Source organism: Blennius ocellaris (assembly GCF_963422515.1).
Source record: "Blennius ocellaris genome assembly, chromosome: 20".
Classification (NCBI taxonomy): Eukaryota; Metazoa; Chordata; class Actinopteri; order Blenniiformes; family Blenniidae; genus Blennius; species Blennius ocellaris.
In genome coordinates this window covers 1579629-1606698 of record NC_137669.1, presented here as the reverse complement: position 1 = coordinate 1606698, position 27070 = coordinate 1579629, and the positions used below count along the sequence as shown (strand labels likewise).

General features: G+C 42.7%; 1 protein-coding gene across 2 annotated transcripts in view; it reads left to right on the top strand.

Annotated features, from left to right (window-relative positions):
- enpp2l (ectonucleotide pyrophosphatase/phosphodiesterase 2-like) overlaps window positions 1–27070 on the top strand; it is a 116968-nt gene that overhangs the window by 14148 nt on the left and 75750 nt on the right. Inside the window, exons 2-9 of one of the 2 annotated variants that reach the window (XM_080516460.1) lie at window positions 1020–1125; window positions 23668–23817; window positions 24978–25103; window positions 25236–25296; window positions 25694–25791; window positions 25902–25981; window positions 26073–26192; window positions 27003–27058. In XM_080516460.1, coding sequence (XP_080372586.1) covers window positions 1020–1125; window positions 23668–23817; window positions 24978–25103; window positions 25236–25296; window positions 25694–25791; window positions 25902–25981; window positions 26073–26192; window positions 27003–27058 — 797 coding nt within the window. The remainder of the gene's footprint in view (window positions 1–1019; window positions 1126–23667; window positions 23818–24977; window positions 25104–25235; window positions 25297–25693; window positions 25792–25901; window positions 25982–26072; window positions 26193–27002; window positions 27059–27070) is intronic. The other variant, XM_080516461.1, reaches the window with a different exon arrangement.

Genomic DNA, 27070 nt, shown 5'->3' with positions numbered 1-27070 from the left:
TAATCCATGCATTTGTTACTTCGAGAGTAGACTATTGTAACTCCCTATAATCAGGGTGTCCGAATAACTGCTTAAAAAAATTTTCAATTAATTTAAAATACTGCAGCGAGAGCCCTGACAAGGACCAGCATGAGAGATGACATCACTCCAATACTAACCTCTCTTCATTGGCTCCCTGTTAAATGTAGAATAGAATTTAAAATCCTTCTTATAAAGCTCTTAACAACCCGGCCCCATCATATCTTAAAGAACTGTTAGTCCCGTATCTCTCAAGAAGAACACTTCATTCTCAGAGTGCTGGCTTACTGGAGGTTCCTTGGTTTTCTAAAAGTAGAATGGGAGGCGGAGCCTTCAGCTCTCAAGCTCCGTCTTGTGGAACCAGATCCCAGTTTCAGTTAGAGAGGCTGAAACAGTTTCTATTTTCAAGGCGAGACTCAAAACTTTCCAATTACCCAAATCAAGGTTTGTATCTCCCCACCTAATCTATCTCTCTGTCTTCCCTCTCCTCTCCTCTCCTCTCCTCTCCTCTCCTCTCCTCTCCTCTATCCTTTCACCCCAACCGGTCAGCAGAATGCCGCCACCTCTGAGTCTGGTTTCTGCAAAGGTTTCTTCTTGTTAGACGGCGTTTTTCCTGTTAAAAGCACCTAGGAATGACTGTGTTGTATTTTGTGCTATATAATAAAGTTGAATTGAATTGAATAGAGGTTGTCCTGGACCTGGACCTGGGTTGCAGCACCGTCCCTTCTGGTGGACCTGGCTGGTTATCAGTGGCCTCTCACTCCACTCAGCTTCAGCTCTCCATGGCGTTCCATTCCTGGCTGCCTGTTGACCTCTGACCCCACTGGTGAGGCGTCAACATGAATGAGCCTCAGAGAAAAACAAAGTGGCCAGAGTCACAGTGTGACGCCCATTAGTTCACAAACGTCTGGAGTCTGGGCGAGCTGCAGCTTTGAGAGTCTGCAGTGGACAACATGGCACCTCGCTGCCTCCTAACGCTGGTGTTTTGTGGCTTTGTGCAGGTAGTGGTGGTTTTCATCCTGTGGAGTCATCATGTCAGCAGAGCTTACGTCTTTCAAGCCAGTCGGCCGTCAGAGGGAGGAGACAACCCTCCACCACACATCAAAGGTCAGCTCGGTTCCACCGCACCGCACTCAAGGAACCTACTGCTTTCTCACCAAGTCTGATTTCATTTCAGAATGTGGGTTATAGTTAATGTGTTCATTAATGAATGTCACAGAGCGGGCATAGTGTTAGCATTAGCACTCAGCTGTCGGTATTGTGTGGGTCTAATTTAATGATTAAATAATGAAATTCATCTGAAGTTACATTTGTTAAAGGAGGAAGATGCTCTACAATCTGGATGGTTTTGGAAGACGATGCTCTATATTTTTTACGTTAGAGGAGGACGATGTTCTATAATCTGGATGTTAGAACTCAGAAAGTTTCCATTTACCAGTTTACAGTGTTCACATGACAACACACATGCAGATTGATAACAAGTAAATTCATCAATTTGTGGACCAGCTGATGGAAACAGTAATTTTTCTTCTGCACAGATGAAATACTTCAGCTCATGACTATTTTACTGTAATAGTTTTTTTTAAATTTTAGAATGCATCAGTAAAATACACAATTTGTAGCATGGGTGTGGTCGAGGCTGTCCACTGTTTCAGGTTTAAAAACTATGAGATGGGATTTTCCCAATCTGAAGTGTGAAAATTCTCAGCTATCAGTTCTGATTAGCATGACATCAGCACTTAAACAGTAAAATGAACGAACTCATGACAGGGTGCACAGAGTTCAGAAGGTGAAACAAGCTTTATTTAAAGCATGTTAATGTTAATCACTGCCATTGTAGATACAGTTTAATGCTATTGCATGTCGGGATTTATGGTTTTTATTAGCATTAAATGACTGTAATATATTACTGAAAGTAATAATTACGAGACATACTTTTTGAAAAATGTTAACTATGGAAGTAAACTGTCATTTACTCATTAACAAATCTTATAGTAATTTAGTAATTACTTAATTAATAAATGATTATAGTTAATAAATTGTCAAAAATATTTTATTCATGAAAAATTTATAATTTCAATTATGGAAGTAAACTGTCATTTACTCATTAACAAATCTTAAAGTAATTTAGTAATTACTTAATTAATTAATTATTATAGTTAACAAATTATAAAAAAATATTTGATGAAAAATTATTAATTTGAATAAATTGGTTATTTATTCATTAATAATAAAAGAGGGAACCACCAGAGAATCTGAAAATAGCCAATACCAAAATATAGGTCTCGTTTGTAAAGGTTGATTTAAGTTTGCTCATATTTCTACGTAAATATAACAATTGTATAAGTCTTATATAAATAAAAGGGACAGTGTTAGAGCCGAGCACAGATTGTTACAAACCAGTGGATTGTCAACAATAGATACACAATAATCAACAGGAAACAATTAATTAAGCTAAAAAGCCTTTATTAACAAAAATGTATTAATTCATAAATAATTCTGAAAACATCTCATAAATCAACACATCCAAGTAGCAAACATCATCAAACACAGAGATCTAATCTACTAAACAGCAAAAAGTATGTACAAAGAGAGGATGTGTGTGTGTGAGAGAGAGAGAGAGAGAGAGAGAGAGAGAGAGAGAGAGAGAGAGAGAGAGGGAGAGAGAGAGAGAGAGAGAGATGAGAGGGAATGGGTGTAATGACCTTGAATACCTGCCAGGGGGAGGCAGACATTGGCGGGTCAGTGTGGTGACTGACGACCACAAGGTGCATGTGCCGGCACACAGAGGGACCATGCAATAACTCAAAGCGTCCACAAGGTGGGTCTAAAGAGAGATTTCGATCAACCATGCAGCCTCTGCAGGCCTAACATAATGACCTGGATCACACACTGGTATTGATTATATTATATCCATGAACACTTATTGAATAATTCCAAATAGTCTGTCTGTCGGGAGACAAATGAGTACGCTTGGAAGAGTTTGTTCTTTAAACAAGCGTGAGTTGAAGGTGCTGCAGGCTCCGGAGGCAGGAGGTCAAGGCGGCTAGCTGAGGCAGGAGCTACTAGGGTACGAGTCGGATCTGGTCACGGTGGGTCAGGAACCAAGGAAGCTGAGGCTGGTAGTCTTCAAAGGGAAGCAAAAAGAAACGGCGTTAGTATAATACTAAACTGAGACACAGCACATGCAGGTCTACTAACTCTGGGAGTTTTACGATCCAGCGCCGAGTGGAGTCGAGCACACGTTTAAGAGGTGTAGCTGATCAGCAGAAAACGAGCTCCACCCAGTCGTAGCAGCTGAACTGAATCAGGAGATGAATCCCTCACCAGCTCCACTTCCTTAAACACAACCTGAAAACCAAAAGGGGAGGAGAGACAAGAGAGGGAGAACACCCAGCCACGCCCCTAGGAGGCCTCTGAGGAGTAGGGCGTGACAGGTTTGTTATTGATGTGTCACCAAGTAAACAGAGTGAGGGGACATGGGGAGGTGGCAGCCCATTAGGGAGGAGAGTGATTTTGTGACCTCATTCCAGAACTTTTGGACCGGTATGCAGTGCCAGAAGGTGTGAATATAGGTATCTGGTGTCTTTAAGGTGCAGTTATAACAGATTTCTAAGGTGAAACCCATTTTAAAAATGTTCTGCCCAGTGAGGTATGTTTGGTGAAGAATCTTGTATTGTATTAGTTCTATATTTGCAGTTTTTGATATAAAGTAGATGTTTTGGATGATGTGGTTCGAGAAGTTGGCATCAGGAGCAATACATCTTTTTCCCATTTTGTTTTTGGTAATGTTATGGCACTGTCCAATTTAGATATTATTTTGTATATTTTTGACAGTAGTTTTTTTGTAGAGGTTATATTAAGACATTCTGAAGTGGGATGTGAGAGATGGAGGTTAAAGTTTGCAGTGCTACAATTGGCTTGAATGGATTATTTGATTGTGGAGGTATTCCAGGTATTGATTGCTCCTGATGTCATACTCCTGGACCAGGAGGGAAAAAATTGGAATTAGTTTGTTATTTTGAAAGATGTGTTCCAGGTGAGTAATACCTTTGTCTGACCATGTGCGCAAGAAAAGTGTTTTTTTGTTTCTTAGAAAATCAAGGTTGTTCAGACGGGTGTGAGTTTGCATGGTGCTACAGTGGAGTCAGTCATTTTGTGGAATTCCCACCAGGCTGTCAGAGCTGTTGATATTGTTATTGTTTCAAAACAAGGGTGGTGTTTAATTGATGGTGTAGGGATTTCTTACCTCATAAGGATCACTATTTATGTTGTGGTTGGCTATCGATAATGATTAATAATTATCGAAGATAGTTATTAATAATGTTATTGAAATTTAATCAGATACCTCGGAGCACCACTTGTCTTAACAGGAAATGATAGCCAATTCAGTTCTATCAGTCTCATAAGATATACTAAACAGCTAGGATTTTGGAGTTCTTGACACAGAAGAGTCGACATTTCATTCTCCTTTGTGCTCATTAATAAAACAGCAAGTATGATTCCAAAAATTATATTTATTTACAATGAAAACAAATAAAACACAGATTCTAACTACCTATATACAGCTCGGTGTGTGTAGGTGTGTGTGTGTGTGTGGAGAGAGAAAGAGAGAGAGATGTGGAAGAAGTGTGTGTGTGAGACGTGTGATGGAACTACAAAACAAGATGGCGGATCACAAGAAACTACATTCCAAATGGAGATTGTCAGAGAGCAGGAAGTCTGTCCTGGGTCTCCACCATGTGTTTGGAAGCAATGGAAGCTCCTGTGTGTCTCTGCTAAAGGACCATTTCTAGAATGACTTGATGTGAATGCAATTTGTTTTGTAAAACGTCAGGAGTCGTCAGATGGTGTTCGGTTACGGTGTGATGTTGTCTTTGTTGTGATATGTGTATGATTGTGAGTTAACTAGTTAGTAAAGCAAATATTAGCATGCAGACCCTGTGTCTGTGGCAGAGCTAACAGTGGTTTACAAGTTGATAACGGCTCCTAATATAATTATCAAAAGAACGCAAACACTGTAACAGAACCAACACATCTTCATAAAAGTTAAACAGTTCTATCATAGCATCAGGTTTAACTAATCTCAGGTAAAGCCCAGTTGTTGTTACCACTTCCTTGACGGAGTTCAGTTGTTGTCCTGCTGGAGGGAAGCTGGTGTCTTCTCCTGTAGTTAGCACCTCCTGCTAACTGTGGTTGCTGGTTCTGCAGGCTGAAGAGAAGAAGATGAAGTTGATGTTTCAGGAGTCCTTCTTTGCAGCTCCTGGTTGTTCCTTTTGTCCAGACTGAGGAGCTGGTCACTCAGGTCTGTGATGGTTTTCCTGCTGGTTGAGGAAAACACAAAGAAGTTCTGTGAGGTGTCCTTTCCCTGGTCCGTCCTGGAGGAACTGGTTGGTTCCCTGGAGAGCAGACTCTGGGTGCTGGTCTCTGGATCAGGGGAAGGTCTGACCCTCGTGGTCGGGTCAGCAGAGGAGTTGAGGAGTGGAGGCCCTGGTTGCAGGCCTCTGGTGTTAGCTGTGTGCTAACACTGGATGAGCTGCTTCCAGCAACTCACCTACTCCTCGGAGTCTTTGTTGCAAGAGAGCGAGGAGAGGCTGGCTGAATGCCTTTTGTTCCACGACTGTTTATTCGGAGGTGAGCTTCAACCAATCAGTGACTGGCTGAATACCTGGGGGAAGAGTCTTGTGAGCAGCAAGGGGGGGAGGAAGGTCCTGCAGAAGCCACCCCCCCCCCACACTGGGTGTGAAAGACAATCACATTCCTGGGTCAGAATTCATATGTCATGACTGCGTATCAGGACAAATTAATATTGTCTTTCCCCAGAAATGAACAAACTTTCTGTGGTCCTGTGAGATCCCAACAATGGACCGAAATATGGTAAATCTGCAGTTGGGATATTGCCACATGCTGTTTGTTCATGTCTAACCAAATAGTATCTGATTGTTGAGGGTGGATCCATTTAAATATATATTGTAGTTGATTTGCAATGAAGCATTGATGGAAATTTGGTGCTGAACGTCGTCCTTGTGTCTTAGGTTTCTGGAGGGTTGTTAGTTTGATTCTCTGTGTTTTATTTTTCCAATAATGTTTATTGATAGTAGAATTTAAAGATTTGAACCAGAAAGAGGTTGGTTTGGAGGGAATCATATTAAAGAGGTAGTTTATTTGGGGTAAAATTGTCATTGTTATTGTTGCTATTGTGCCAATTAAAGAGAGTGTTAAAATCCTCCAATGGAGGAGAGCATCTGTTATTGTTTTGTGTAATGGGATTGTTGGTATTTCTTACCTCATAAGAATCACTAAGCACCATTTAGTTGCACATCAATAACAGAGCAAGTATGATTCCAAAAATTATATTTATTTACAATAAAAATTAATAAAACACAGATTCTAACTACCTGCTTGGTGTGTGTGTGGACAGAGAAAGAAAGAGACAGAGAGAGGTGGAGGGAGTGTGTGTGTGAGACGTGTGATGGAACTACAAAACAAGATGGCGGATCACAAAAACTACATTCCAAATGAAGGTTATCAGAGAGTAGGAAGTCAGTCCTGGGTCTCAACCATGTGCTGGAGAACAATGGAACATGGAAGCTAGTCTTTAGCATCTACTTCCTGTGTGTCTCTGTTAAAAGACTATTTCTGGAATGAGTTGATGTGAATGCGACTTGGTTTAAAAAACGTCAGGAGTCATCAGATGGTTTTCAGTTACTGTGTGATGTTGTCTGATTAGCATGCAGACCCTGTGTCTGCTTTCTAACGTTGGTTAACTTTGGCTAACATTGGTTTACAGGTTGATAACTGCTCTTTATATCATTGTCTATTGATAATGACCTCAATCACTGTAATAGAATCAAAACATCTTCATAAAAGTTAAACAGTTCTATGCATAATTCAGGTTTAACTCATCTCAGGTAGTGATCTGTTGTTGTTACCACTTCCTTGGTCTCTTTGAAGGAGTTCGGTTGTTGTCCTGGATGAAGCTGATGTCTTCTCATGTTGTTAGCACATCCAGCTAACTGTGGTTGGTTAGTTCTGCAGGCTGAGGAGAAGAAGATAAAGTTGATGATTCAGGAGGCTTTCTTTGCAGCTCCTGGTTGTTCCTTTTGTCCAGACTGAGGAGCTGGTCGCTCAGGTCTGTGAGAGTTTTCCTGCTGGTTGAGGAAAACACAAAGAAGTTCTGTGAGGTGTGGTTTCCCCGGTCCGTCCTGGAGGAACTGGTTGGTTTTCCTGGTTGATGGGAGATCAGACTCTGGGTGCTGGTCTCTGGACCAGGGGAAGGTCTGATCCTCGTGGTCGGGTCAGCAGAGGAGTTGAGGAATGAAGGCCCCTGGTTGCAGGCCTCTGGTGTTAGCTGTATGCTAACGCTGGGTGAGTTGCCTCCAGCTACCCACCTTTTCCATTGAAGAACAGGAGCAAAAAAAAGCCTTTTGTGAGAGGAACTGGTCGGACGCAGCTCCTCCCAGGTGTTCACCGGGGATGACTCGGAGCAACACTCTTGAGAAGACTCTTCCAAAGGCTTTTGGTGAAGGTTGGGGGATTTGAAGGTGTAAAATCCTGAGAGCCTCAACCAATCGGTGACTGGCTGAGTGCATGGGGGGGAAGTGTCTTTTGAGCAGAAAGCGGGAGAGGATTTGCATGGGTTTTTCGTGACAAAAGGTCCCCCCCCCCCCCCCCCCCCCCCCCCCCCAACTGGGTGTGATGGTCAGTTATGTTCCTGAGTCCAAATTCATATGACATGACTGTGTATCGTAACAGATGAACATTGTCTTTCCCTAGAAATGAACAAACTTTCTGTGGTCTTGTGAGATCCCAACAGGGTGTAGTTGAGGGTGAGCAACTCTGACAGCCTGGAGGAAACATGAATACCTAAATATGTGATGGAAACAGTGCATAAAGGAATGGGTGATGTGTGGGTTGCCACATCCCAGCTGTCTTTGTGGAGAGGGAGGATAGCAGATTTGTGTCAGTTTATAGAGTAGTTTGAAATTTCTGAATAGGTGTCTATTGTTTTAATTGTTTCTTGTAGTGATAAGTGTGGTTTCTGTAAAAAGAGAAGTATGTCATCGGCATATAAACCGATTTATGATGGTGGTTTGGTGTTTCAATTCCATGGATATTTGTGTTTTGTCAGATAGCTGCAGCTAAGGGTTCTATGAAGATGGTGAACAGTGAGGGGGAGAGTGGGCATCCTTGCCTTGTCCGCCTGTGCAGCGTGAATGGTTGTGATCTTGGACCATTTGTGGAAACAGTGGCTTAGGGTGCAGTGTGAAGAATTTTGACCAAATTCATAAATGATTCCCCAAAGCCAAACATTTGCATTGTGGAAATAAGAAATGACCAGTTTACCTTATCAGATGCTTTTTCTGCATCCAGGGTGATGATGATAGATGCATTTTGTTGTTGTGATGAATATTCTACGCGGTTGAATAGTCTGCAAGTGTTGGTGGATGAGTGTCTACCTTTGGTGAAACCGGTCTGATCAGGGTGGATAATGTGTGGAATGATTATGTCTAATATGTGAGCTGGTGTTTTTGTTATGATTTTTAAGTCTACATTGAGAAGGGAGATTGGATGGTAGCTGGATGGGAGTGACGGGTCTTTATTGGGTTTGAGGAGTAGTGAGATTGTGGCTGTGTTGTTATGTGGAGGAAGTCTTGAGTGTTGTTTTATTTCAGTTATTACTCTGTGGAAAAGTGGGGTGAAGATTGACCAAAATGATTATAGAGCTCAGCAGGGAAGCCATGGAGTCATGGTGATTTATTGTTGGGCATCAGATGTAGAAAGTGGAAAGTGGATGTGGAAATTTCTTCCTGTGGGATTGTTGTGTAAATGTATGGTCTTCATTGAGTTTGGGTAGATTAATATTGTCAAAAAATTAAACAGTATCTTCTTGGTGTGGGCTATTATCTCAGGAGTATAGATTAGCATAAAAGTCTTTAAAAATAATATTTATTTCTTCTGGAGTGTTTGTTGGTTTCCCTGCTGAGTTTTTGATAGTAGAAATAATATTTTCTTTCTATATTTTGATTTAATTGGTTAGATACATATTTTACAGATTTGTTGCTATGATGGAAGTGTTCTTGTCTGTGAAATATATATTTTTTTTAATTTAGGATTTTATTTCATTTAAATTTGTATTTTCTAAGTTCACTATGGGATTCTTCTGTTGGGTTGTTTGCAATAATGTTCTCTAAGTGTTTGATATTTTGTTCCAATTGTATTTCTCGCCGTTGTTCTTTCTTTTTTTGTGTATGGAAAATTAGATAATTATGCCTCTAAGGACTTCTTTACTGGTTTCCCATAGAATGGATGGAGTTGACCAGTCTGTTACTTTAAGCTTTAAGGGGGTGAGTTTGAGTTGATGAGTCACAAAGTCCCTTACATTTTTTCCGGGGTCATCTGTGGGTTGTTCAGGAATGCCAGTGAAGACAAGGTTATCCTTGGTTCTGGTGGAGTGATTGAAATTTGCGGTGAGAACCTTAATGATTGCGATTCTACTGTCGAGTCCGGTGAGTTTCTGTTCGATCGAGAGGAGTATATTTCTTTCCTCGGGGCAGCAAGGGGTGTTTGTAGGTGAATCCGTGCTGGAGAGTGGAGAAATACGGGATAGTTTTTTTTTTCATTACCTGAGGTTGTTTTGGATGTCAGGAGGGTTTTCGTCCATTTTACAAAGTCTGTCGAAACACTCATCAATGTATTCCTCGAGGTGATCCAGGTCGTTTGATAAAGTTTTGAAAAAAGTAGAAAGTTATGGTCCTTGTTGTCTAACAGCTGGTTGCTGCCATCTTCAATCTCGCACTGCCTCTTGGTTGGAATAAAAGAAGTACACAGGTTGCTATAGAAATGTATAATCTCCTTGGCTATATGCTTTTTGGCTGAGAACATTCTTTCTGGGGATGAGAGAGTACACCACTATCTGTATCTGAATCTGTTCAACCATCTGAATGATCTGTATCCGTATCTGTACATGGAGTGGGCGGGGCCTACACCAGAAGTGGGTGTGGTTTAAGTGGAACTGGGTGGGGCTTAAATTGGTACATTATTGTAAGTCTGAAAATGATATGGATTGATCAGAAGTTGCTTTATTTATTGTTTATTCCAAAACTATTTACAGAATAGCCTCAGAATTAATTATTTTATATATTAAAAAACTATATACAGCATATAAAGCTCATTTGTAATATTTATAACATTATATTTATTTTTATGAACAGCCATATACAATAAACATATTAATATAGACTACTTTGTGAGTTCAGCTATATGTATGTAAGTGGTCTGTAAGACTGTTTATTTTTTAATGATCTGTGTGAACCTGGTGATTCATGTAAACATCCAGTGATGGAAAACAGGGAAATAATATGTCAGCCTTGTTCACTGTATTCTTCTCCAAAGCACCGCGTTCAGTACGAGCAAAGTTTTCCAAATGACTTTACATCACCAGATAAACTAAGAGCAAACAAATGGTAAAAATAAACGTAACCGGAGGCAATGTCCGACGCGAAACAAGCCGTTTGCAGCTCTGCCTTGTCAAATGCACCGCGTACGTTATGAACAAGTTCACCAAGTAATTTTAAATATCATACAAATCGAAATAGAGGCGAGCTGAAGGAAACCTAAGGAGTACTGAAGAAAGCAACGTGAGCTCAGAGAGCAAGCACAGATAATTCTGTCACTCTGTGTGTGTAAGCCCTGTTTCCACCGCACAAAAGTGCGGGGACGGAACGGAGCGGTACGGTACAGCAAAGCCGGAGATTGGGTCCGGTACCCGTTTCCACTGCAGAGAGGAGCTTCAAAAGTGGGCGGGGCTTATGAGCTCCGCAGATATGTGACGTTACAACAGAAAAGAAAAGTCGTCAGATCTAGATCTTATGAATCCTCTGTTGTTGTTTACATCCTCCACTTTGCACTTGTTGTTTAGTTAACTGTTGTTTTTTGCAGTGGCAGAGCTGCAGCAGCAACTTCCGTGTTTGTTCTGAGAGAGCGAACGCTCCAGCGACTTGCCGCGCGCTCGGGTGCGGGGCAAGTTGACGAAGCGTTCGCCCCGGTTGGCTGAGGCACAGACACAGGAGTCTTGAGCCTTCTGCTCAAACGCAGGAGCAGCCACTCCACTTCGGCGCCGATCACGGTCCGGCAGCTCAGCGCCGGAACACGGAGGCGCCGAGCTCTGAGCTTCTCTTCATCGGTTCCGCGGGCTGTCCCCACGATACAGCGGCACTGACCGCAGTTGAACAGAACGCCTCTGCCTCACTTTTGAACAGAAACCACAGACCCACGGAGCGGAGCGGCGCTCGCCTCGCGCCGTGGAGCGGCGCGGGTCTGTGTTTTCTGTTCAAACGCGAGGCAGAGGCGGTCAGTGTTCTGTTCAACCCCGCGATGCAGCAGCACTGACCGCGGACATGATGCAGAGAAGTGGCGCTGGAGCCAAAAGCTCAAGGCTCCCGTGTCCCGGACGTGCACCCACGCAACGGCGCGCGCTATGCTGCAAACAGAAAGCTCCAACGCGATGCAAAGTCCCGAGCCCCGGTCTCCCCCTGCCTCACGTCCGCTCTTTCACGACAAACACTAAAGTTGAGCACCAAAGAAAAGAAAAGGCAAAAAAAACAACAACCAGTGCTAAGCTGACCACACTGACAGAAAGGCAAGACAGAGCTTACAATGTACGAGTCAAAAGCCCCAGTATCTCTCAAAATTTTAACCGGCAGTGTAAGTAAGTAAGTAAGTAAAGTTTATTTCACAGATAAAAATCACAAATTGCTGTACAAGAAACGGGAGCAATAAAATGGAACAGACAAAATTACATAATTACATAAAATACAGTAAAAGTGAGGGAGATATTTAGCTGAAAGCTTTCTGAAATGAAAATGTTTTCAAGAGAATCAAGTAGGTGGATGGACAGGGGCAAGTCATTCCATAGTGAACAGCCTGAAAAGGCTATTCCCCCCGTTTTAAAGCAGATCTTTCAGGAGACTCTGTTCTGAGGATCGGAGGGTGCGTCTTGAGGTGTAGGGACACAGCATGTCCACAACGGCTGTGGGGCCTGGCCATGCAGTGCCTGGAAAGTGAGGATTAAAATTTTAAAGTCAATTCCAAATTTGATTGGGAGCCAATGAAGATTGGATATAATGGGGATGATGTGGGCTGTTTTGGGTGAACCTATCAGGAGTCTCGTTGAGTTTTGTATGATCTGAAGTCTGCCGAGGACGGTCTTATTGAAGCAGGTGAAAAGGGAATTGCAGCAATCAAGGCGAGACGAAATTAATGCATGAATGATCATTTCAAGAGCTGGTTTTGACAGCATCCTCCTCACTTTACAGATGTTTCTCAGGTGGAAAAAGCAGTTTTTGCTCAGTAACATCAGCGGGAACATTCCCCACCAGTGACACTCAGCCGTCTGAAACATAGGCTGAGAAATCTGTCTCATCCACACTGCACCTCTCTCCAGCTTCCTTCTGAGAAGAGGAAATGGCAGGACCCACACAGTTCACAGAGGCAGCAAAAGCTGCAGATTTAGCTTGATCACCATTATTCCCAAGTTTAGGACAATCCCCTTTCCAATGCCCTCTGTTTTTGCAATAGTGGCATGTTTTGGTTGAGGCAAACAGCACTTGACCCCGTGTAACTTATTCTGGCCTACTGTTCCCCAGGTGAGGACTGCCTCCTTCCTCCCCCTGAACCTGACCTGCCACATGTAATTTACTACCTCCCTGGTAACCAAATTCATTCCGAGAGCAGTACTCACGGCCACCCTTGTGTGTAAGCACATACTCATCTGCCAGCTTAGTAGCCTCGGCAGAGGTTTTCACTTTATGCTCACTAATATCAACGCTCGCAATGTGACTGGGAACAGAGTTCTTAAACTGCTCTAACACAACCAAATCACAAAAGTCACCAAAAGAGAAAACTTCCAAGGATGCACACCAACGACTGAAATGAGTCACCAGCTCCCTGACAGACTCAACATGAGTCTGCGTCCCAGATTTCTCATGCCTCAGGCACCAACTTAGAAACAGTCAAAACAGCAGCCTTTACTGTGGTATAAACTTTACTTTCAGTAACTGTGATAGTAGAGTACTCTTCCTGTACTGTACCAGTTAACACACACTGAAGCAACAATGTGCGGTCTGAACTTGACCATTCCCGACTCTCAGAAACATGCAGGGAGAACAGGCTCCCGAGACAACTGCTCCAGCCACGTTTACAACACACCCACCCCCCAGCGAACTCCAAAGCGAGCCCGCTCTGAAGCCTAACAGGGACAGAACGAGAATGCCTTACTCTCTCCATGAACGGGCAACTCAGTGCCTACCAAAACACGCAGTCTGGCGACAAAGTACTCTACCCCGTAACAAACAAAGTTACAACAGCTGCGAAACTGACCAAAACAACAAACAGACTTACCACGCTTGTCAAACGCCCTCCAACAAAACACTTGGTCAAAAGCGCCCCCTATATTTGGAAAATCAATTCTTTGCTGCAAGACCCACTGACATGGAGCCTCAACGAAAATGAAAGGTTCCCACCGTTTAGGATCATTTTGACCTTATTTCAACAAACAAGGTATTTATTTTTATTACATTTTTTAAATCCTGTTCCTCTCATTGTCTTGATCTGTCATAATTCAAATGTTTTTTAAAGTGACTCATGATTTAAATTCGGAATTTTATTTTCTGAAGGTTAAATGCCACATTTGTTTCGTTGAACTTTCTTACTTGAATAAAAGCACCTCCTGAATGCTGAGGCACTACAGGGCTAGGCATGAAAATGAGGAGGTCACAAATACACCAAGAATTCATACAGGTATGCATACATTTCACAGTTTCATCATGATTGGTTTGTTAATGACTACGTATTCTGTAATGAATACATATTCTGTTTTCATCATTTCATTTTTAACCATCAAGCTTCCAGGAAGCAAGCACTGGATGAGGCAATAATCAATTTCATCATCAAGGACAGACAACCCCTCAACATCGTGGAGAATGAGGGGTTCAGGGAACTTATTGCAGTCCTTGAGCTATTTTTTTTGTCAACCAGAAAGGTTTTTACTGAAAATGTCTGAAAATTCATTTAGTATTTAATTACATATTTTGATATACTTTTGTTTTACTTCTGAGACAGTCAAAGAAATGGTGGTGACAAAATATGAGGAGGAACGAGAGTGAGTGAAAAAGGAAGTACAGCAAGCTGTAGCAGTGAGATTTACTTGGCTCTTACTTGTCACTACATTAATGAGAACATGCAGTTGTGTACACCTGTGTTGGGTGTGTTATACTTTCCACAAAGTCACACTGCTGACAATTTGGCCCAAGTCAAAAGGGGTATGATGGATGACTCGGCCATAACTAATAAAGTGTCTTGTGACTGACGCAGCTCCAAACATGATTTCTTCTGAATAAATTCCAAATTCTTCATTTAATTTGATTTGCACATAATTTAAATTTAATCGTGAAGAAATCATGTGATCAAATTCCGGCACTTACATCAATTAGGCAAAAATCTAGGCAAATAGTCACATACTTCAGATCAAGCACCACAGGCAAAGAGAAGCTCACTCAAGTGCAGGAAAAGATGTGACAGCCAACCCTGAAACCTATCAATGAGGTTCCAACACGATGGAACAGCACATATCAGATGCTGGAAAGGCTCAATGATGAAAAAGAACCAGTGTGGGTATCTCTTGCCTCGCTAAAATACGGCATACCTCCACTAACAGCTGATGACTTCTTCACCATTGAAGAAACACTTCTTGTGCTTGCTCCGTTCCATCAAGCCACAGTGGAGTTGTCTGGAGATAAAAAGAGTTTCAGGATCAAAGGTCATCCCGATGATGAGAATGCTATGTCACACACTTGAGCGTAACACTTCAAATTTGCACACACAGGCAGCCATACATCTCCATGAACACCTTAAGCGATGAGTCACAGACACTGCTTCCAATCTGGAGTCATTAAAGTCCCGTTTCCAGAAAAAGTTCCACAAAAGTGCAGGGACGGAACGGAGCCTTACGAACGGTATGGCAAAGCGTAACTGGAGCCAAATCCGGTACCTGTTTCCACCGCAGAAAGGAGCTTAAAAAGTAGGCGGGGCTTAAGAGCTTTGCAGATATGTGACGTGACAACAGTCGTCTCAGCCTGGCGGCAGATCTGGATCTTATGAATCATGTATTGTTGTTCACATCCTCCACTTTGCACTAGTTGTTTTGTTAACTTTTATTTTTTGCAGCAGCAGAGCTGCAGGTGCAACTTCCGTGTTGGTCCTGAGAGAGCGAACGCTCCGGCGACTTGCCCCACACCCGAGCGCGCCCTGGCTGGCTGCGGCACAGGGAGCCTTTAGCTTTCTGCTCAAATGCAGGAGCAGCCACTCTGGTGCTGATCGCGCTCCGGCACCTCCGCGCCGGAATGCAGAGGCTGCTCCGAGCGTTTCATTGTATCGCGCATGCGGTCCACCGCCGTACCGTGCCTTCTGCAGCAGCGCTGCAGCGGTTGAAGAGAATGCTGACCGCCTCTGCATCACATTTGAACAGAGACTCGGCGTGCGTCGCGCTGACGCTATGCTGCAAACAGAAAGCTCCCACGCGATGCAAAGTCCCGAGCCCTGGTCTCCCCCTGCCTCACATCCGCTCTTTCACGACCAACACGAAGGTTGAGCAGCAAAGAAAAGAAAGGGAAAAAAAACCCCAAAAACAACCAGTGCAAAGCTGACCACACTGACAACAGAGGATTCATCCAGCAGCCACATTAAAATATTGAGGGCGTGTAGTAAATCACTGACCAATCAGCAGACGGCTCCTCAAACTCAGGCCCATTCCATGGTGCCAGGCACTCCGACGGAGGGGTAGCCGAAAAGCGACCGCCTTTGGAGCGGTTGTTTCCGGAAAATCACAAATTCCTGCGGTGGAAACACGAACCGTAACGGACTATACCATTCTATCCCCGCACTTTTTTTTGCGGTGGAAACGGAGCTTTAGTGGGTTGACCCTATCAACACTCCTAAATCCAAGATTTAAATCACTTGGTTTCAGAAGTTCCTCCAAGTGCAATAAAGCGTCACCAGGCTGAAATTCCAATGTGTGGCCATAGTTGGGCGCATCAACTGAGCCACAGCCTGGGCCATTTTCACAACCAACATTAGTACCCACTTCAGGCATGTTATTTTTTTTATGAGTTTATTTTTGCATTGATTTGCTTGAAAATCATGTACTGACTTGTAATTGACTAAAACTAAAATGCTAATTTGTTGTTATTAGATGAACTTTGGCAGCAGCTGGATCAGGAAGTTGGCAGGCAGAACTACAGCGCCACAGCTGATGCAATCATTGAGGTGCAGAAGTACCCGGGGGAGGCAAACATCCAACGATCCCTGCATCCCTTGCAGTATTGTGATAGCCACAAAACCACATGTCCTAATCTCTTCCGTCTTGTCCAACAATTTCTATGTACACCGGCCTCATTTGTGCCATATGACTGAGTGTTTTCCAAAGCTGGAGAACTTTCTTCAAAGAAACAGAACCAAGCCAACGACATTGGAAAAACTAATTTTTCTGAATAAAAATGTGTGGAAAAAAAAAATCTCTGCCTCAAAGACAAGTACTTAAAGGACCCATATTATACTTAATCAACTTTTTTGTGCTTTAAACATCATAAAAGTGATATTTGGTGTTCATATGCATCCCCAAAGTGTTTTTTTCATTGATTCCCTCAAGCTTGAGTTCACAGTGATCTTTCTCTGTTCTAACTGGTGGGGGAGCTCAACATGATGATTGATGAAGCAGCACATTCAGTAATGTGTGCATGTATGGATTTGTGGTTGTCAGCAAACAAAACAGAACAGAACAAAACCGCAGCAACAGCCATGGCCTGCTTTAAACAGGCCAGCCAGAGGAGAAAAAGGCCCTTGTGTGGGAGGAGGGGAGCCTTTAACACTTCACATTGGCCCAGGTGTGACTCATTCCACTGAGTAGCCCTCGGCCATGCAAAAGGAAAAAAACAACCGAAACGAGAGCATTCAGTGGAGAGGAGGGACCGTCACATCTTACGTAAATTCAACAAGTGATTTAAATATTATGACATTTTTCAAGTGTAAAGGTGGTGCCTTTTGGACAACAACCAAGCACTTTTGGGATTTGTGTTTGTGGTGATCACACTCCCCAAGATAGTTCAAATATTGTTCCAGTTTCCATATATGCCATATATGACCTTATATTGATCAAGTTAAAGTCATGAAGACAAATAGAAAAGTACAAAATTATATAAAAATAAAGAGAGGGGGGGGGAACAGTTCACACAATATATAAAGCAAATATCAGGTCTTTAAAAAATTAACTGAAGACAGACCTTAATCCAGAATGTAAAAGTATATATACATAAAAAATGTAAATCTATTGTCTACTTTCTCCCAAGTTTTTGCACGGCATCCTGCAGTGATGTTGCCTCATCTGAGCAGGCAGAGAGACCGTGTTCCACATCTGATACTGTCATTTGAACTTTTTCCACGTCGGCCCGCAACATGGCAGTGTTGTTAGTAATACCCGTTTTACATGCTTGTAGGTCCAGTTTAATCATAACAAACTCAGCAGTGAGCGCACTCTTCAACTCCACTTGGAAAATACCAGTTATCTCCGATTTAAGTGAAGAAAATATCTCAGTTTTCATGTCCATCACATTTTGCACAGTGGACTTCAACAGGTTGCTAACATTGAGTGTGTCAGCAGCTATCTTGCTAGCAGCAATACAGCTGTACTTATGTGGGTTAGGACTTCTCGCCATATGTATAAGGAGAAAATGGGAGTAAAAAAAATGGAATCCATCCAAAACTTAAGGTGGTGCCTTAGATAGTTTCTTGCAGCTTACTATTGATGGAGGGTGCAAAAAAAGAAGTTAAAATCACATTTTCTATAGAGCTCTCCCAACTCACAACCTACTGCTCGTTTGATCATGGTTTACACTTCTATTATTCTTCTTGTGTTTAAAATGAAGCAGGGCTTATTGGGCAGATCCCCCTGGATTGACTTACTTTTTTTTCCTTTTTTCTTTGGACTTTGACTGTAATGTGGCCACATCTCAGGGCCCCACCACCATGACATGGGACATTCCCAAACGAGGGCTTTGACTTTACAAGGTCCGGCAAAGCTCTTTTGAAACTAGCCTCAATATCAGATGCAAGTGTTCTGAACTGCTCCAGTGATGTTCTGTTCCACACTGTTTTACACTGTTTTCATTCATGTTCTTCAGGAAGGATAGGTTTAGTGTACAAGTTTTCAGGGACAACAGGAAAGGTTTCTGGAAGTGTGACAACAATTGTAAACAACAATAGTAGACAATGAATAGGCAAACTCTTAAAGTGATTTCTTTGAATGTGAATGGGATTTTAAATCCAGCACAGGCAGATATTGACAAAACTGAAAGGAGAAATACACAGACTGTACTTTTGGAAGAGACACACCTGACCCCACCAGAGCATGAAACACTTAGAAGAATGTGCTTTTCAAAGATATACTATTCATCTTATAAATCAAGTCATAGGCGAGGTGTAGCAATTTCGATATCACAACAAATACCATTTGAACTGGTTTCAGAGGCGACTGATAAGAAAGGGAGACATATGGTAGTCTCTGGGAAAAAACATGATGTTAATATAACGATTTGTAATGTTTCTGATTGTGCTTTTTAGAGAAACGTATTAGATTTAATGATAGGAGGCGATAGGAGATTTCAATACCCGCCTTAATCCAAAACTGGACTCCTCCAAAAACCCAGTTACTATTTGACTACATAAGAAAATCAATGCTATCATGACAGAGCTGGGAATACTAGATTTATGGAAGGAATTCTATCCAACAGGCCGTCACTATACTTTTTATTCACATCGATATGATGTCTACTCAAGAATAGATAATTTATTTGTATTAAAGAAAGACCGTCATAGAATAACTGGTTGTAATATTAGACGTATTGATCTGTTTGACCACGTTCCTATCTCCTGCACTATTGATATTAACAATAATCCAGGGTAGAGCTATGTGGAGGTTGAACACAAAATGTCCCGAACAACCCAAGATTCACAACCCAAATGAGAGAGGAAATGAAAAAGTTTCTAGAGCAGAACGATAATGGAGAGGTTGACTCTGCCACAGAATGGGACACTTAGAAGCATTTTTCCGAGGGAGGGTAGTATCATTCTGTGCTTATGAAAAGAAACAAAAATAACAAAAGAGAGAAAGAAAAGAGAACAAAAAAACAGAACTACTTGTTAAAATGAAAGCAATTAGAAAGGCAATAAATACAATGTATATACAGGACAATGGAAAAAAAATGATATTCACAAGACAAACCCACTATGAGTCGGGAGCAAAATCACAAAAAGACAATATGATATACAAAATAAGAGATATAAATTCTAAAACTATACAGTATAAAAAGATGAAATACAAAGAACATTCACAAAACATTACAAGTGCCTTTATACACAACCCCAACTAGAAGGTGACCAGCAAATTGACAGTTTCTTGAAATTTCTCAATTTGCCTGTGATTTCAAATGAACAAAATGAAATATTAACAGCCCCAGTAACCGAGCAGCAGTTGAATACAGCCATCTCGCTCTAAAAGCAAATAAACAATTTGGCCCGGACGACTTCTCCTCAGAGTGGTATACGATTTTTAAGGCTGAGTTAATGCCAATCCTTCTCAGTGCTGCAATATAACATTAACGTAGGCTAAAATACCTCTATCTTGGAATGAGGCAGTAATCTCCATAATTCCCAAATTAGAATGCGGCTTATATAGACCAACATCAATGTTAAATGTCGACTACAAACTTTAGACATCCATCCTTGCCAGATGTCTGGACAAGGTTCTGACTAAACTCCTACATAACGACCAAACAGGATTCATTTACAAAGACAGACTCATGATAATAGTATTTGACGATTATTACACATACTACATCATATTCAACAGAATAATCTTGAAGCTTGCTTTGTTAGTTCAGATGCTGAGATTTGACTCAGTATGTTGGCCTTTTTGTACAAAGTTTTAGAAAGATTTGGCATAGACAACATTTTTATTTGAGGCATCCAAACATACAATAAGCCTTAAGCCCGAATAAAAGTAAACGGATACCTCTCAGACACTATTGTACTGGAATGTAGCTCGAGACAGGGATGCCTGATTTTGCCCCTGCTATTTGCGCACCATATAGAACCCCTGGAACAGTGGATAAGACAGACCCAGCTTTTTAAAGGAATCTGCATTAACGGAGAAGACCACAAGGTGGCACTATATGCTGATGTCTTAGGTTACCTTTGTAATCCAAATTCACTCCTTAAATTAATGGATCTTCTAAAAAATATATATATATTATTCAGGATATAAACTAAATGTACAAAAAAAAACAAATATTGGCTCTCAATTATCAACTCACGAAACAATTTTGAGAGAAACTCCACATAAATTGGGATCAAAATTCATTGAAATATCTCAGAATATACTTACCTAAAAGAATTCAAAAACTGACGAGATAAATAATGACCCCCTCTTAAAGAAAATTAAAGATGACCTACGCAGTTGGAATCCTTTTTTTTTTTGTCACAGAATTGATTCTGTAAGAATGAATATCCTCCCTCGATATCCTTTCTTATTTCAGGCACTCCCTGTAGAATTTCCCTCAAAACAATTTTCTGAATTGAACAAGATTATATCCAGATCTATTTGACAGGGTTAAAAACCCAGGGTTAGATTTAGAACATTACAACTTACACTGAAACAGGGGGAATGTCACTTCCTAATTTTAGAGACTATTATTATGCAGCCCAGACTAAACCCCTAGTTAATTTGTGCAACCCATCCTTTGCAAGCCAGATGAAGGATATAAAACTCTCTACTCTGGTAGACCCCCATATACAAGCAGTACTACCTCACAAACATTTGGGAAGATCCATCGAGGTACAGAATCCATGGAATATAGTACACTTAGAAATCTGAAATATGACGAGAGAAGAGTACAAAATAAATAAATTACAAATAATTTGATAGTGTGCCTATGATCCTCAGTTTAGGCCTAACACAATAGATAAGGGTTTTAAATAATGGATTTTGAAAGGAACAACAACATTCTACTCTTTCACAGAAAAGGGACAACTTAAAAAGTTTTAGAGGAAAAACTTTGAAAGAACTGATTTTTATAGATTTGTCCAGGTACTTAATCATTTTGAAATGGTAAATGGTAAATGGTCTAGATTTATATAGCGCCTTCTAACCACACTGAGGTAGTCCCAAAGCGCTTCACATGTCAGTCATTCACCCATTCACGCTCACATTCACACACCAATGGGACAGAGCTGCCATGCAAGGCGCTAGTCGACCACTGGGAGCAATTTAGGGTTCAGTGTCTTGCCCAAGGACACTTTGACACATAGACCGGTGTAGACTGGGATCGAACCTCTGACCTCTCACTCCGAAGACGACCACTCTACCACCTGAGCCACGGTCGCCCGAAAGTAACATCAGAAAGGAAACGGACCTGACTGACCCAATATTGATCATTTTTATTGACGTTTATTAAAGTAAATCCAATAAAGGTGTAATCTCTAAAATTCACAAAGGCCTATTGTCTAAAATGACCTACCGCACAGGAGAAATGGGAGGGGAGGGTAATCTTTTAATATCTGAAGAGGATTGGCTTGACATTTGCCAATCCCAGTGGAAATGCACAAACTCATGTGTGGCGAGAGTTTGGGTGGAAGCGTATTATGCGTTTGTTCATCACACGGGGGAAGTGACGTGCTAGAGACAGCGCAGAAGTCGGGACGCCAAACACTGGCATATCTTTTGGGAATGTCCTGTCATCAAACCCTTCTAGACAGAATATTAAGAGGGGCTATTTAACACTAACCTCCCAATGCAGTTTACAACATTATATTTTTGGAAATTTACATTTACAGTTTCGACAAGCTGATGGATATTTATTTGATATTCTGCAGGTAAAAAATGCCATTACAAGGCATTGGTTGTTTCCTGACCCACCCACAACACAGGATTGGATAAACATCATTATCTTCTGAAAGGATTACCCTTTGCCTTCAGCTTCATGTATCCACTACATTTTGGACCAAGTGGGTTAGATATATGGGTTCCCTACAAACAGAAGTACCAACTGAATGATTGTATAATGTTATTATATTTCATTGCTGGATATTATATGGGGCCTAATATTCTTCTACCACTATATACTTTATCAACAAAAAAAGAAAACCCTGGATTGACCTTTCTCTTCCCATTAGCTTTTTTGTAACTGACCATCTTTCCTGATTTGTTCAAAGTTTGTTTGATTTTCTGTTTTTTGTTTCTTATTTTGTTGGAAAAAAAACAATTGTGAGTGGCAGAAGTACATGTATGTAAGAAAGTAAGCATGGCTGTATTATGCTCTCACAAAATAATGGTAATGCTAAAAAAAACAATAATAATCCACTGGATCCTCACAGGCTCGGTAGAAAGCAGTAAAAATTGAGTCCTCTGCTCATTGATACAATTAATAACAGTGCATCTGGAGTGTTTAGCTCATAGCTGTGCTCATATCTTCCTGCCACTGCAGGTAAACAACTGCAGCTGTATTGAGCAGAAAAAAACAGAGCACACAGTCGGCTGCTTGTGGGCGGATCAAAGGGAGAGACTGTCTGGATTGGGGTTGGCTAAAAACCTTGGTGACGATACCAAGGGTTTGCTTTCCAATTCGCTCGTTGGCGCACACACTTTTGAAAAAATTAAACAAGCCAGAGAATGAGACAGCAGACTTTCTTCACTTCTACAGTGACATTCCAGGTATGGGGACGATTATTACTGTAAGAAAACCATTCGAAAGTGAATTTTACATGATATGGCCCCGTTAATTGCCACACACTGAATGACTTTAATTGTGAAACAGGAAGTGAAGCAACACACCGAGATCCCCCTGTTTCTTCATGAAGAAGTGAATGTGTGCAAACGGTAAACACTCTTATCAGGCTGATGGGCCCACATAGTACTGTACACACTGCACACATTGTGCACACTGTAATCATTGTACACACTGTAATCATTGTACACACTGTAATCATTGTACACACTGTAAACATTGACAACAATCCAGAATCAAACAACATTAAAGCATTTCTTAATAAAGTCCTTCTCATTCTGGTTCTGGTCCTGATTCTCATTCTGGTTGTGGTTCTGAGTCTGATTCTGATCGTGATCCTGGCTCTGGTTTTGGTTCTTTCCAGATGACCAGATTTTTCACTGTCAGACCGCGTTTGGTTCATCTACAGTACAAATACTTGAGAACCTGACTTGTGCTGGAGCTTTATAAAGAAATGTGGTGACTGACAGAGGGCAGAGGCTCTCCATGGGGTCCGTCTGTCACTTCATGTGTTCATGACCAATGATTTCATGCAAAGAAGTGTGTGGGTAGTACATGTACCTGCCGTGTGTATGTGCGTGTGTGTGTATGTGCGTGTGTGTGTGTGTGTGTGTGTGTGTGTGTGTGTGTGTGTGTGTGTGTGTGTGTGTGTGTGTGTGTGTGAGAGAGAGAGAGAGAGATTGAATTTCCATGTAGATGAGATTTGAAATGATCTGTGGTTAACCTTTGACCCCTCCTGCTGTGTGTGTCTATGCAGTGGTGTCTGAGTGGGTCAGTTCAGCGGGCTCCTGTCATGGCCGCTGCTTCGAGCTGGAGGTGGCCGATCCTCCAGGGTGCCGGTGTGACAATCTGTGTAAAACCTACTACAGCTGCTGCTCCGACTTCGACCTGCACTGTCTGAAGACAGGTGAGTGCCTCACTCCTCCAGACCCAGCTCACTCCTCCTCTACACCCAGTTCACTCCTCATCTGAACCCAGCTCACTCCTCCTCTACACCCAGTTCACTCCTCCTCTACACCCAGTTCACTCCTCATCTGAACCCAGATCACTCCTCCTCTACACCCAGTTCACTCCTCCTCTACACCCAGTTCACTCCTCCAGACCCAACTCACTCCTCCTCTACACCCAGTTCACTCCTCCAGACCCAGCTCACTCCTCCTCTACACCCAGTTCACTCCTCATCTGAACCCAGCTCACTCCTCCTCTACACCCAGTTCACTCCTCATCTGAACCCAGATCACTCCTCCTCTACACCCAGTTCACTCCTCTACACACAGCTCATTGATCTACACCCAGTTCACTCCTCATCTGAACCCAGCTCACTCCTCTACACCCAGCTCACTTCTCTACACACAGCTCATTGATCTACACCCAGCTCATTCCTCCTTTACACCCAGATCACTCCTCCTCTACACCAAGCTCACTCCTCTTCTGAACCTAGCTCACTCCTCTACATCCAGCTCACTCCTCCAGGGCCCAGATGAAGCATGAAGGAACTTCATGTGAAGTTCAGGAGGATTGAAGGACCTTTGGTCAGGTTTCTTCCATCAGCAGAGCTCCATCCATGTTCAGAGCTCTGAAGCGCCTCTGCTGGAACAGATACAGACATGTATCAATGACAGCTGCAGGCGATTTTCATCTGGTGCTGCTTTGGAGCTTGGCTGGGTGTTGCCTAGTGTCGCCACAGTAACCGCGGCCTCATCTTGAAGACATTAACCCAACCGCGGCGTGAGAGTTTCCAAAACAGCATCAAACACGGCTACACTTCTCGTCACTGAATCCACTCACTCACATGCAATAATCTGGAACACATTGAATCACTGCAGAGTTCTGCTCTGGTTTGACTCCAGCTTGAGAACTGCTGCTGATTCTCCCTCTGATGTACAGTGGTAAGGTTACTGTCATACAATGATGACAACCTCAGAGGTGATGAGAACCTGAGGTGTGATGAGGTGATGATGTGCTGAGATGAGGTGATGAGATGATGAGGTGAGGTGGTGGAGTGATGGCATGCAGAGGTGATGATGTGATGGGATAATGAAGTAATGATTTGCCATCCTGTCACAGAGGGAGGGTTCGAGTGCACGGCGGATCGCTGTGGCGAGGAGAGGAACGTGGAACATGCCTGCCACTGCTCTGATGACTGTCTGGAAAGAGGAGACTGCTGCTCCAACTACAAAAGCCTCTGCAAAGGTACAATACAGGAAGCACTCCATCAGCCACAGCATTATGACCACCCACCTTTCCATCAGCTATAATGTTATGGCTGACAGACTGGTCACTGGTCAAAATGTTATGGCTGACAGGTTGTGGTCTTGTTCTCAGGTGAGATTCCGTGGAATCAAGGAGACTGTGAGGAGATCCAGATGGCGCAGTGTCCTGCAGGGTGAGACTGTCTACTGTTCAGACATGCCCAGAACCCCCTCAGAGGACCCCTCACAACCCTGGGAGGACCCCCCCAGAACCCCTCTAACATTGGGAAACTGGGCTTGTCTGTCAGGGTACACATTGGTAAAGTGGACATGTCAGTTAGTTTGAACATTAGTAAAGAAGACATATCTGTTAGGCTGAATATTAGTAAACAAGACGTGTCTGTTAGGTTGAACATCAGTAAACAGAACGTGTCTGTTAGGTTGAACATCAGTAAAGTGGACGTGTCTGTTAGGCTGAATATGAGTCAAAAAAATGTTTCTGTTAGGTTGCACATTGCACAAAGTGGGAATGTCCTTCAAGCTCCTAAGCTAACTGGAGGAGTACTGATATTTTCTCGTCTGTCTCCTCAGCTTTGTACGTCCTCCTCTCATCATGCTCTCTGTTGATGGTTTCCGAGCTTCGTACCTGAAGAAAGGCAAAACTGTGATCCCCAACATCCACAAACTGAGTATGTCTGCTTTCTTCATGAGTCATTGGCAGTGGAGGAATACCTCCAGCTGACTGGCAGGTTTATCGTCGTGGAAACAGATTTTTAATGGTTGAAGTCTTTACTCTCAGGAACATGTGGCACGTCGGCGCCGTACATGCGACCCGTGTACCCAACAAAGACCTTTCCCAACCTCTACACTCTGGCTACCGTAAGTGACCCTGCTTCATGTTCCCATCATCCACCACTGCACTCACTGCTGCTGGTGAACAGGCTGATGGGGTCTCCCTCTCCCTCTGCAGGGGCTGTACCCAGAGTCCCATGGCATTGTGGGAAACACCATGCACGACCCAGTGTTCAACGCTACATTCAGCCTGCGCACCAGAGAGAAGCTCAACCACCGCTGGTGGGGCGGACAGCCGGTAGGTTCTCCTAACTTAGCCACTGCTGGTAAGCCAGACAGGCACTAAGTTCTCTGAACTACCACTGGATGGATGTATGGATCCTACAGAGCTACGTCAGCCGCGGTTCCACCAAATTTTTTGTGCCGGCGAGGGTGCGGGATGGGTTTTCATGTGGTCCCACTGAAAAAGTTGTGAATGGTATGAAAAAAAACACAACTACCAATTTACCACTAACCCTCCATTGAGGTAGCTAGCACCAAGGAACGGGTCTCTGAAGAGGAGCAACAACGCAGCCGTCTGCTGATTGGTCAGTGACCATCATCACTTTGGACATGCCTGTAGTGTTTAAATATTCCATTGGCTGTAAACCCTCCTGTTCTTTACATATGCTGCTTTGCTCACTGGTTGTTTTGATAACTGGGTTTATTGAAACGTCGGCGTGTTTATTGAAACAACACATACAATGAGGTGCAGCTGCTCCTCTCAGGAATAGAAGGAGGAGATTCAGCAGGAGCTGGACACTACTGTTCACAAGGAGAAAATGTATCCTGTGTCACGGAGAATGAGGCTCAAAGCTTTACTCAGACGGCCGCTCCTGCGTTCTTTGCTCGACGCATCCCCTCGTCATTCACTGCCCCATCTACACCTTAACCATACTTTCTGTGGTGGGGCCGCTTGACAGAGTTGGGTCTGGTTGTGCTTTGCCGTACCTTACCCTCCCGCTCCACCATGTACTGCGCGGTGGAACCACAGCTATCATGAGCAGCAGAGAAGCAGACTCCACATTCTTCTGGGTTCAGACTGAATCTTTGTGTTTTCTGGTTGCAGATCTGGATCACCGCAGAGCAGCAGGGAGTGAAGGCCGGCACCTTCTTCTGGCCTTGGTACTTATATCA